Source organism: Bemisia tabaci, chromosome 2, assembly GCF_918797505.1.
Source record: "Bemisia tabaci chromosome 2, PGI_BMITA_v3".
Lineage (NCBI taxonomy): Eukaryota > Metazoa > Arthropoda > Insecta > Hemiptera > Aleyrodidae > Bemisia > Bemisia tabaci.
The window spans coordinates 24833343-24846692 of NC_092794.1; the positions used below are offsets into that span (position 1 = coordinate 24833343).

General features: G+C 35.3%; 2 protein-coding genes across 5 annotated transcripts in view; both read left to right on the forward strand.

The window, feature by feature from the left end:
* The first annotated feature begins 482 nt into the window (after nucleotides 1-482).
* LOC109029834 (inactive peptidyl-prolyl cis-trans isomerase FKBP6) lies at nucleotides 483-9344 on the forward strand. The gene is made up of 7 exons (XM_019040490.2): nucleotides 483-729; nucleotides 1763-2003; nucleotides 3105-3369; nucleotides 4103-4280; nucleotides 4789-5194; nucleotides 6147-6360; nucleotides 7467-9344. The coding sequence occupies exons 1-6, from the start codon at nucleotides 629-631 to the stop codon at nucleotides 6357-6359; spliced, it is 1404 nt and encodes a 467-aa protein (XP_018896035.2). The 5' UTR covers nucleotides 483-628; the 3' UTR covers nucleotide 6360; nucleotides 7467-9344.
* Nucleotides 9345-11124: 1780 nt separating this feature from the next.
* The window catches only part of Ald1 (fructose-bisphosphate aldolase), a 100099-nt gene continuing 97873 nt past the window's right edge, over nucleotides 11125-13350 (forward strand). For 3 of the 4 annotated variants that reach the window (XR_002008657.2, XR_002008659.2, XM_019040462.2), the window contains exon 1: nucleotides 11125-11312. The gene's annotated coding sequence lies outside the window, so the exon portion shown is untranslated. Of the gene's footprint in view, nucleotides 11313-12889; nucleotides 13033-13350 lie in introns of those variants that run through there. The other variant, XM_072296994.1, reaches the window with a different exon arrangement.

The window sequence follows — 13350 nt, forward strand, 5'->3', positions numbered from 1 at the left end:
CAATGAAATAGATACATGAATCGAGGGACTTGGAGGAGTATCGGATTAGTGCGATTTTTACTTTTTGAGAAACACATGTTAAAGTTTCAAAATTACATGGAGCTTTTTGGCGGAAAGAAAGTTCAAACTCACTTTTTAATGCTCAGTACATGATCGGATTTAAGTATGTACCTGGAGAATTTTTACAGAATAAACCACAGGACTAGTTTAAGTTGAAGTCATCAATAGGTATCTCAATTTTTCAAAAACTGCACTTATTCCACTTGTCTCCCAAGCCTCTCAATTAGAATTCATGAGGATTTCTGCAGCTAAATCTAAATCAAATATATATCCTCATTGATTACACCTCCTATGGATACGGGACATCAAATTTTGAATTTTGCGCCCAGCAAAATCCACATGTTGAACTACAGTGTTGTCAGTTTCATGGTTCGTAAGTATTCAGAAAAATAGTCAGATTTGGCACCCTCTACCTAACCTCATTTTTCCAATACCGATTACTGTGTTTACCTCCAGTGTCTTCGGTGCAGCAGTGTAGTGGGTAAAGTAGTTTGTTAGCGCTAATTGTCACTTTAGATTGTTCTTAAACTTCTTTTCAATTTCAAGTTCTCATCTTCATAGCTGAATAATGGTGAACATAGCTGTTTCTACTGGATCTTCCAATATGGATGAAGACATGAATCTACGACCAGGCTCTCCAACGCGCCTGAACAGACCTCTTGATTTGTCGTAAGTTTCCAACTTTTAGGTCTACATGTCATCTACTTAGTATTTTTATCACCTCTTATTTTTCATATCGGTAATGGATTTTCAGTCAAGCAACTCAAATCATCATAGGGCGATTGCATATGAAACTGGTGATTCAACTAAGATATAAGTCATCATCTGTTACCAATACCACCTATTCTCTGTTTCAGTGAATTTTCCTTAGTTTAAAGCTTTTATCACTCTATTTGGATTTACTGAAGTATCCTGCGTTGATCATGTTTCTTATAATAGGCCACATGTCAGGACCAAATGTAAGACTTAGTGCTCGCTAACAGATTACCAATGGAATTAGTTGCCAGATCTATGAATTGACATGGAAGTAGATGTTTCTTCAGTAAATTTTAGCAAGAAACATATTTCCAAGCTTCTGTAAGCTCAAAACTACTGTTTCGACTGAAGTAAAGAAATGCAAAGTTGAAGTTGTGGAAAGAGAGTTTCTTATTGGCCTGAAGCTCACAACATCATTTGAAGCAATGATACAGGGTTTCAACCATTTTGAATCCAATGCAACATGGCCACTGTATCAATGCAAATCATGAAGAAACGAAATCATTCTAAAGAAAATACATCTTTCAATATTTAAGTAAAATCGCAATAATATTATGAGCATGGTAAAATACCTAAGTTGCCTCCCACGTCAGAGTACATGAACAAACGAGATGCCATGAACAAATGTATATGGAAAGATACAGGGCAGTCAACTCTTCTTGTTACAATTCTTCTGTTGGAAACAGGATTAGGTTTTTGGCAAGTTTTCAAGGCATTCTCTCCGCAAAAACTTGTAATGGTAACTATTACAAAGGAAAAAATACAGGCATCTTCATATTTTATAGCAACTTTGCAACAGCCCAATTGATGGCATTAATGTTTGTTTTACTTTTGCTCTCTCTTTTGGATGTTACATATATAACTGCAGCCACTCTTTTAATACTAAGAAAACTTGACGATAATGTTACTTGCCATTTGCCATTACTTAATTTCATTATTTTTTCAGAGCTTTACTTAAAGATGGCCGGACGCAGCTATGTCTCGACATTGATCCAATGAGCCAAGAGAGCGATTTTAATGCAAAATTTGACCCTGAAGCTGTCTTCAAGCAGAAACTTATTAATCATGTAAATTTTGATGTTTTAACTGGAGGTAGTGATGACAAAGAAGATGAAAACCTCTCTCCATTTGAAAAGATCAGGAAACGGATGACAGCAGTCACAAAAGATGGGGGAGTTATGAAAAGGGTGAGTCTAATGATACTTAGGTACCGGTTTAATTTAACACAAAAAAAACTCTATCATTGCCATTACATGTGATTGACAACAAATTTTTTTTGAATGTCGGAATATAATTATATTGCATAGGTACATTCATTTTGTCATTGCAAGCGCTAATCTGTGTGGTGTAATGTGGCTTGAGCTTTTATTCAAGCAAAATCAATTCTGTTACTCATACATCTGAGGACTTATATGTAACAATAGCGGTTGCTGACTTCTGCAATTTTTGAGGAAAACGCTTTTTTCTAATTCTGGAGCCCTCAAAAATGCCTGTGCAAAGTTTCAGACTTCCAACGCCATTTCTCGGCAAGATATGAACTGAAAACCATGTTATTTGTAAAAACAGCAGTTATGAGAGTCCACTGTTCTCCCTGGTCGGCGTGGCAGGACACCGTGAAGATTCGAACGCACTTGCACTAACTGCCCGCGCACCAGCCATGGGCTGCAGCTGACACTCAAATTATACATACCAGGACCGTCTCCCCAGAATTGTTGATTTTTTAACTGATATTATAATTTTTTCCTTATTTTTGTTGTAGAAGTTATAAACGGTTTAGTTTTTTGTTCAATTTCATTAAATGACTCAGCATTGACTTACTTTTGGTACATTTCAATCGTTTCACCAGCCTCACCCCTCTTGAAAACTTTGTTTTATGCACACAAATGTTTTCAGTAAAAATAGCGGATGTCACGTTTTTTTCAAATCACTGTTACTCCTTTAATTTTTCACCCACATAAATCGTAAAACACGTGTTTTTTACATGAAGAGTTGCTCTTCATGAAAATTTTTATAAAAATCCTTTCTGCTCTACCGGCGAAAAAGTGCAGCTTCGAAAACTTCAAACACGATTTTCTCACAATGTGAAAACTCGACATCCGCCATTGTTACGTATAAGTCCATACACCATTTACTCCACGCATCATTTACTCATTACATTTTCAGTCCTCATATATCCGATATCATATACAGTATTGTCACTTTGGGTCATCTCACTAGGGAATATTCTTGAGAATTCATTCTATTACCTGGAAATATTCTCATTACTTTTGATTCGTCTCTTTATCTAGATCATCAAAGAAGGCTCTGGGGAGGTAGTCCCTCCAAATTCACACATCAAAATTCATTACCAAGCATATACAGAATACCAAGAAGTACCGTTCGATGTCTCCATCCTGAGATCAAAGAAACCATTGTCTTTTAAGTTAGGTGGTCCTTTACTCCGTGGCTTGGACATTGGTGTTGGGACGATGAAAACGGGAGAGGTCTCCTGGTTTCTTGTTCATCATGACTACGCTTATGGCAAGCTTGGCTGTGGGAACCGCATTCCTAAAGGTTGGTTTCTTCGTTTTGAATTGTATAATTTTACTCTGTGGGTTGGGTTGTAAATTACATCATGCACTAAGCGTTGCGTTGCAGCCCTATCTGGATAGAGAATAAGTGAGTCTAGCACTGCTCTTTGCTTTTAAAAAATCTGTGTTAGATGCCAGTTTTTAAAAAAAAATGTCAGCAGGTGTGGTGAAAATATTGAAAGAAATGCTAATTACCTATCATATACGCAGGAAAATGTAAGATATTTTTTTCAGGGAAACAAAGGCTCAGATTTGTGTCAAAATTCTTGGAAGGAGATGAGTTGAGCATCCACCATGGGATACTTACTGCATCATCCCAACAGCCTCAACCCAAAAAATCCTCATTTCTTTGATACGCATCATGATCATTTAATAATTTTGTTAAGGATGCAGGCCTGTGCGCTCTCCCCCCCCCCCCCCCCCCCCAAGATACTTCCCTCATATAATATTTTTTCACATGTTTCATGGTTTCCTATTTACACAGTAAAGAATTTTCGTTTAAATTTTATTAAAAGAATTTATTAAAAAAATTTATTAAAAGAAGTCTAAAAAATTTTTAAAGGTCTTGGTGATTTGTTGTTCTTCAAAAAATTTTCATACTGATTTGATAATTTCTAGCACCATTATCATAGTCATATCATATCATATTTTTTTGTTTTGCAGCCTTTTTCCCGGTTTAAGTTGTTTTTTACCATGCATTTATATTTTCTTTTCAGAAGCCACAATTCTCTTTGAAGTAACCCTAGTTAGTTATTCAGAGAATCCAGATGTTCTGACAAGCGAACCGGATCAGAAATTGACTTTTCCGGATGTAGTTGAACGGGTAGAGGCTCATCTGAAGAAAGGAAATGAGCGTAAAACCCAGGACAACGATACAGAATTGGCCATAAAACAGTAAGTCACATTTTAGTTAAGAAACAATTAATTTTGTTCCAACAAGTGTCTACATCAGACCCATCTGGTTTTTTTGCATTTTCATTCAGTGAAACCCATTGTATATGTCAAAGTTTAAAACATGGGAACATACTTGTCATAAACATTTGACAGTCAAAATGTTTCTTTGATCTATTGGTAAATGAATGTATTGCGAAAGGATGACATCCAGTAAGAAGCAACCGATTCAGACCATCCAGGAACATTTTTACGGGGTTTCAAAAATTCGTTCTTTCTTTTTTTCTTTTCAACTTAAGTTCCCTCTTTTCTTTTTCCTCAAAGTTCTCTTCTTCATCTTGCAGACCTCTTGGGGTTTGATGACCATATAGACCACTGCTGTAGAACACTCCGTGTAACATTCTCTACAATATTTCAAAAATCAAAGTTTTGAACAAAGGCCTCGATTATAGTGTATATTGACTAAATTCTAAAATTTGACAACAACTAATACACTTTAATTTTTTTACAGTTACAAAGAAGCCAGAAACTTGATTCTGGATTTCAACCTAAGTAATGATCATGAAAGCACACTGGCGAAGCAACTCAACCGTGCCTATCAAAACCTTGCTATCTGCTATAACTTGAACAGAGATTTCAAAACAACCTGCAAATTAGCAGAGGACGCCATGCACGTCATCCCACAATTGGCAGAAAAGAATATCAAGCTGAAGTTCGCGTGGGGAAAAGCACTCAATGCATTGAATGAGTATGATGCAGCCGCGAAGCTGCTAAAGGAAGTGAAGCAGAAGGAGCCAGCGAATAAAGAGATCACCAAAGAGCTGCTCTCTCTTGAAGAGAAAATAAGAAAGTACACCAATGCAACTAAAGTTGCTGCCCAGAAGTTCTTCAAGTCAGAGAAACCGAAGGAGGAAAAGGTCAGTTTTGTAGTTCTCAAGATTTTGTTGAAAAACAAGTCTTTGAACAAATTTCGGCACTAGGTGGCAATGTTTCAGAGGAGCATAACTGCTTAAGAAAAACCGCTGTATGAGCGTTCGGCAAAAATGGCAGAAGATTAGGAAGTGTGAATGACACCTGTTTTCACGACTGTAGGCAACTGCGACAGGATTTTAGTCGTTTCCATGGCAACGCGTGTCCACTAGTTGCAGTGTTGCTAGCTTCACTTGCCCATGTCATTTAATAATTTTACAAAATGATTTGCAACTCGTTTGTTTTTCTTGAGAAAACATCCTAAAAATTGTGCAGGCAGGTTTGCCAACACGTCATTTTCAAAACGCTGTAAATTGGCGAGTTTTTTAATAATTGAGCTCAACAAGATCTCATTCGATAGGTAATTACTTCCAGAGGTCTGTTTAAACCGTGTGTTGCTATCTCTTTTAGTTTTTTTTAAATCGCCATTGTTGAGTTCTTTTTGGGACAGCCTATGTACTTAGAAAAAGCCAAAATTTTAAGCACTAATCTCAAAAAATGGTCAAAATTTCGGGAAATGATGAAAGGTCGATTTTTTAGGAGACCAAAATGTGAAAAGTACTTGCATATTCCTTAGATAACGTCTTTAAACTTCTTCACCCCACTTTCTGGTTGAATAAAATATCATCATTCTGTAAAAAAGAATGGTTAAGAATCAAAATGTCTTAATCTTGAAGCAATTTGAAGTTCCTTCCAACTAAAAAGACTCAGGGTGAAAAAATGTGTGTGCCTGTCCAATTTATCTTAAACTTTAAAATTTTGAATGCTTAGAATTTGACGGTAATGGGTGTTGCTGTTCCAGTCTGATAGCAAGCCTCTAAAATTTTAATCATGAGGATTACGTAAAGCTTGGTACTTTTTTTTTTATTAAAAATTTCTGGTTGTTTCTTTTGTTTTCAGGGGTTATCACTGACTGATTCTTTCGTGGAGAGTATGACAGAGCAACTTGAAAAGTTCAAGCTGTCTGACACAGTGGGGAATCTCAATCTAAGCCCAGGGATGACAGTGGATGAACGGGAGGCTGTCAAAAGTATTGCAGATAAACTAAAACTTCATTATGTGCAGCTTAACATAGGAGGTCAAGGAGAAAAAATCATGATCCGGAAAAATTGAGGTAAAATATTTTTCCTGAGATGGAATTTAAATTTTAATGATTTTAGGTATGCCTTGATGAAATTAGATTCTCATAATGAGCACAGTGACAATTATTTTTATTTAAGATACGGAACATAAAAGATGAGATGATTTATATGATGATGGCCATTTGAGGCTTTTTTAATGCCCATATTTGGGTGAAAGTTTTAACTTAAGATTTTTGTGTCAAGTATAAAAATATGAAAACACAGATAAAGACGCGCAGTTGACTGTAAAAGATAAGAGACTTGTCAAATACTTATACAAAACTGTTCATTCAAACTTTTACCTGAAGATTCACATTAAAAATGCCTGAAGTGGCCATTGTATAAATCATCTTTATCTTTTACAGTCGGGATCTCAAATAAGTATAAGTGTTACCATTCTTATCATGATGACCAGTACCTTAAAAAGTTTCCAGCACCTCCATCTAGACTCTCGTCGTTTTTCAATCTTTCTATTTTTTTTATCACTAAACATCAAACTGTGTGATTATTTTTGAAGAATAATTTGAAAATTTATCAAATGGATGTTCATTTTAAAGGTTTTTCATCTTGCATAAGTGTGATCATTTATCTCCTAAACATGATCCAATATAAAAAAAATTAATTTTTTAGATAGCCAAACAGCTCATAAATGAGGTACAGTAACTCAGTTTTACCGCCTAGTTTTACAGAATTTCATTTTTCCTTGTTTTTTTTTTTTTTTTTTTTTTTTTTTTTTAATACTTGATCATTGTTTTTCATGTCTAATGTCTGAGCCTGCACCATTAGAAAATGGCTGTGGGCCAAAGATGTTCCTGTAAACTGGTGGCCACGTTGGGAAAATATTAATCATTAATTTCAAAACAAACTGTGTAATCACAAAAGTCATTATAAAACTGATCATCTAGCTTGATTTTCGCTTTTACACATTTTACTTGAATGTAGTGCTCTGTCCTTGGAAAATCTGAAGTTTTCATTGTGCATAATGTAAAAGATTGAGGGACGGACTCAAACTGCCTACTTAGGTTTTGATACTGCAACTTGCTTACCTAATATGAAGTTTTGTCAAATAATTTATTGGTTTTTTATCTGTTTACCCCAGGTTACCCACAGTAATCGGATACTGCCATGCTTGAGTGATTTTACCAAGCAACAAGCAGAAATAATTTCATTATTCAATTTTCAGGTTTAGGTTTTTAAGTTCCTTTGTGTGTATTTTTTTACAAAGCCTCTTAGCTGTACATCCAAGGTGACTCAAGGTTGGTTAAGCGTTTCCAAGAGTTGAACTTTCAGGTCAAACTGAGACCTAGTGTTAAAATGTTTTCTTCAGACCATTTCCGCGTAGAGTTACCGTTTAATTAATGTTTTAACGTTGTTGCATTGTTCATGGATCAAATTAGATACATAATGATATTGAGGGGCAGTTTTAATAGAGTTTGACTAGTTTACAGAGTTCTTCAGAATGTCTGGAATGAAGTTTGTAAAGATTTTTTTCCTTCAAACAATTAAAAGGGTTCTAAGTAATTGCGTGGTAAGTAAATCCCAGAGAATGTCACTGTGTCATGATTATTAATACCAGAGGCGTTCAAGGACTCTGTAATGATTCATAACGCCAGTTTTTTGTCGATTTCTGATACATTAAGTTTGTGCCATTAAGCTTTATTACTCCTCAAAATTAAAAGTGCCTTAATTTAACCTTAATTTTTAGCAGAACCTCATTTTATGCTTTTGATTTTCCATAAACCACCTTAATTTGTATTTGCTTATTATGTTTTTTATTCTAAAAATGATTTCATTTTCACTATCAGCATCTTGCACAGATTCGTAAGAATTAAGGTAAAAAAGATAGTTCAACCTGGCAGAGATGCAGAGACTGCAAAGATGTCTCAAAAACCCTCTTTTTGGTATTCCATGATGCAGCCTCATTATTTCTGTTTGGAGCCCTATATTTTAGGATTTGTGATGTAAAATTAGTATGAAATAACTGACTGGAAAAATCGATTATTTTTCTACAAGCAAATTTGTTCTTTATGTCAGCATCAATAATATTATTCTGAGTGTTTCTCGTGTTTCATATTTTATTCAAGTTTTGTATAAAATAACTGACTGACTGAAATAAGCTCTTATTTTTCTACGAGCAAATTTATTTTTTATGTTAGCATTAATAATATCATTATGAGTGTTTTTATGTTTTATATTTTCTTTGAGTCTTATTTTTCTATGGGCAAATTTATTTTTTATGTTAGTATTAATATAATTATTATGAGTGTTTTTCATGTTTTTTATTTTCGTTGAGTTCAAATGTTACGGAAAAACAATGAGTAGCGCTTTCCATGAAAGCGTAGGACTGTTTCTAGGATAAAATTTAGGTATATGTTACATTCTTACATTTAAAAATTTCACCCAGAAAATGAAACCTCCGATTGTTTGAAATTCGAATATTAAATTAAACTTTGTAGGGTTGGGATTGACATTGATCAAGTGAATAAAAGTAAACTATAGGTCATCGTTTTCTTAATGTTTTGCATGTATTTTTAATATTCTTGTCGGAGGTCTTTTTTGGACCGTTCATATTAACAGTTCTCTGTGGCCCATCAGTATTTTTTTTCTCCCTATTTTCTACCATTTTGTTTGTCTTAAACAACAAGTATTGTTCAGGATCTGCAATTATAATGTAGGTTTTTTTCTTTGCGCAGTAGCTACCTATTGTAATTATTAATAAAAACTGCTTGCAATTCTTGGGATTGCCTAATATCTTGCTGGAAGATTAAACAATTTTGAAGTTTTGAACATATTACTTTAATTCTTAATGTTTTGCTCTCGTAATTTGTAACAATGTTTTTGTAAAACTTGCATTTCTAAATAGGTGTATTATCATAAAAGATCAAGTGCAGACTGAAACCTCAAGCCTTGTATCTGAACAGTGGACTTTTCATTGCCCTCCAAGAATTTAAAATAAACGTCATCTGAGTGAAATTTAGCTTGCCTTTTATAGCTTTCACTTCCTCATTCTTCTGCCTTATTTTATGAATTATATTTGGCAAAAATTAATCTTGCCTCTAGCTGAAACTGACAATTTACTCAAAGGTCTGAACTCTTTTTTGAATTATAAGCGGCTAAACTTTAATACTGCATTAGGCCCTGTCCAAACAAGTGCGGTCCGAGGAACTTATTGGACAAACTGCTTAGTTCCCTAAACAATTATTGCAAAATAATAGATTACTACGGCCGCGAGAGTAACAAAATATGCCAAGACAAAAAGGGTGTGAAAAACAAAAACAAACGAATTCACAACAAAAGAAACATAGAAGTCCGGAGTATGGGTGAAGTTCCGAGGTTTGGGAGGAATAAGTTTTAGCTCAGCTAAAACTTGTTCTGAGAACAAGTTCCCCAAACTAAGTTCCTCGAACAAGGTTCGTGTGGACAAGGCCTTAGGTGCTCATGTAGCATTTTTGATTTCCTGTCATGTGTAATTATGAGACCAACTTTATTCCTCAAAATTTCTATTAGGCACTCTTTATAGAGAAAATAAAAATCTCAGTAGTTTTCGTAGAATTAATTTTACCACCAAATTAAAACTATAAGTATGGCAGGAAATTTTCAGCATTTGATTTTATGGTATAGATTGTTTTAACCAGATGTTGGTAATTTGTTCACCCAATTAAAAGAACTCCCTAAAAACTTCTCACCAACGTTTTTTGGTTCTCCTGCGTTAATGTGTAAAATTAGGGAAAATTTAAAACTAATGCTATTAACAAAATCAGCGCTATTATCAAATTCCCCAGTTTCACTCAGGGTTTCCACTTTCCTACATTACTCCATACTCTCTCTCATTTAAAAATATTCAAGAATAATTTCAAGGAGATATTGTGATTAATTTTCTCTCAAAGGAATAAAAGAGAATTTGAAGTTTTTAAATGCTACAATAGAGATGCGCATTTTTTGCATTTATACAGGGAGACCCAAAATCCAGCATCAGGCACCACCTCCCCAACTTTTGAACAAATCAAGATGGAGACTTACAATTTTGCGAATTCTCCTAGGTCAAATAAAACGACTTTTGGGACTCCCTAATTTTGAGGACCCCTTCCTGGAAAGAGGCAAGAGACCTAAGGTTTACAAGGATCGTGTGGAACTTTTGAATCACCCTGTATCAACTCATAATTTGGGGAAAATAATGAGAGAATCCAAAGCTGGGTGTATCAGCAATGCCAAACATACTTCTCTTAACATTACAGTTCAATGAACTGAAAATTATCATATCTCCCATGATGAAAATTGCTTCGGTTGCTGAAAATGCCTATTTTTCATTTAATAAATCTTGAGGAAACAGAACTCTCAGTGATCTTGAAATTGGGGATGGTTTGATGGCAGGTAGATTTATTTCAAAGACGCTGAGTCACGCTAAAAATATTATTTTAGAGAACTATACAGATTATTTAGAAGTTCGTTTCTCCACTCTAAAGAAGAAGAGTCAGCAAGAGAAATCAAGCAGTCGGAAAATGAAGGTAGGAAGTAAGTAAATCAGATCCAGGAGGAACAAGGGTCCGTCGTCGGGTTGTTGCTTTTTCTTGGATCTGTGTCTAATTTTAGGTGTCAGATAGAAGGCAGGCGGCTTGGAAAGTAAATAAGTGATGCTACAGCCATGGGATCTATTCTGCGGGTCGGCGATTTAAAGAAAAAAAAAAAAAAACTGAAAAAATAAATTCGCGGAGCAAATGGGGCCGCGCGCGCCGCGGAGGCGATAAAAATTCTGTAACACCCGATGAAGCAGACGGGAGGGGTCCCGCTACAGAAGGGGGGGAGTCAGCTGATTTTTGCGACGGCGAGATCACGTGACCTTCCCTTCCCCAAAGTCATTCAACAAAACGGTGCGTGAACGTCCTTTTTGCCCTTGTGTGTGAGTTCGCGAAACTTCAATTTCTGCCTCCTTAATTTCTTCTATCAGGTAAGAATTATAATCCCTTGAAAACAAGTTTATTTTTCGCCGGATACTTTAAATTATCCCATGTTTCGAAGTCTTCTAGGCCGTGTTGTTTTGATTGTCTCCTTATCACTACGTTTGCACCTTGATTCAAAACTTATCCTTTAATCCTCAACCTGACGTTTGGAGACCACAACTGTCATTTCGACGTGAACATTTCGTTTTGCGCAAGCCAAAGTCATTCAGGCGAAATAATTTGTCATTGAAACCAATATTCTCAAGTATGTTGCAGTGTGATCGTTTTTAGGTTATGATGCAATTTTGCCAAAAATTGCATTCTTCACAATGTATGTTTGTCTCAGCTAATCCAGATTTAAGCTGTTAAGACAGTCGAATAATAATAATTATTGACTCCTATCCACTGTTTGGGTGTTGCAACCACTCATTTGTTTCACATAGTGGTCTGTTGTTGCAGTATGAACTCTCAAAAACATCAAGCACATATCTGAATGCGTTTTCTTCCCATTTACTTGTTGAACCCACCCAATGCAATTTTAGTACATGAAAGTCTCACAATTTTCTCTTGTCACTGTGCCACTACCCTTCTCGTAGCATTTGATATCTTCAATTCGCATCTCGCAACACGATTTTGCGAAGAGATTGTTGAGAAACTTATTGCTACGCGTAAACAAGTTTAGCGGTTTGCTCATCATAATGATACTGGCCGTAGTGTCGACTGTTCGGTTACATAGATTCTTTTAAGCTCCAAAAAATGATTTTCCTGTTCCTCCTGATGGTCACTGATTATCCTTTGAGATATTACCGTCAGTAACAGATTTAAATCGTTCATTCATATTGCTCTCCTAAGATTATTTCATCATTGAGGACTCATGGTTTCAAGATCTTTGTTGGGAAATATCCAAAGTCTTTGAGTTCTTCAGTGGGAATTTTAGTCAGTTAACTATTATTTATGGTTTTCAAGTCTAAATGGAGAGAATAATTTTGTAGGGGTGCTTCCACCCAGACTATTGCGCATAGGTCGTTCTCATCCTATCTTCACGTTTTTAGCCAAAAACTCCTTGCTAAATCATGGAGATATAGAATAAAACATCTTCATTATAGAACCTCCAGCAGAAATAATTAAAGCCGCAATACCAAGTTCTGTCTACAAACTAAGGCGTGACAGGAAAGTCCTCATTTCAGTAGAAGCAGAAGTTGAAATTGGCATCTACAGTATATACATACCTTAACACTCGGTGCAGATGTTATCAGCCCAAGTATGACTTTGTTCATTCCAAACTACTCCTCACGCTTACAATTAATTTAAATATTTGCTGAGTAGGTAGGTACTTGAAGGATGCAAGAAGCTGGTGTTTGATTATTTGTTTGGCCCTAAGAATTCGTAATTTTGCTTCATCCTCTTTCTCAGTCTCATTCCATTTCAGTCCAAGTTGCGAAGCCAAAATGAGGATAACTGTTCATCTATTTCTACTTTTATCAAATGTGATTGATTTTTATGAAGGTACAGTGCTAGAGACTGATTTTTATAGTATGATGTAATAAGTTGTTTTGTTACGTACACCTTGAAACTTATTGAGTGCAGCATCCAGCTCAGTTACATCATATTGCCCACCGTGAGAGGTCAAGCTAAGACTGTTCAGTAAGAGTGTTGATCCCCCTTATCTAATTTTTTTATTACTTTGTGTTTGGAATACCTACTTTGCACTGCTGCTTTTTTTGTCAGGTACCGTCCTTCAGTTTTACCATTATTTTTTATCATAGACAAAAATGCACTCTTTAATTTGAATCTTAAGAATTAGTGTAACTTTTCGAATTCTTGATTCTAACTGTTTCAAGAAAAATCTTTCTTTTTTTCTCAGTATAAAATACTAGGTACCTCAAGTAATGGTGTCCATAAATCAATATTGAGTGTTTTGGAGTTAGGATCGCTTTTCTTTAAGGATAGTTACATCCTGAGTTTCTTGTGTCTGAGTCATGAACAATGATTACAAAATACGCCCCATGGGGAATAAGGCAAACTGAGGTTCTTTTTCAAAATAGA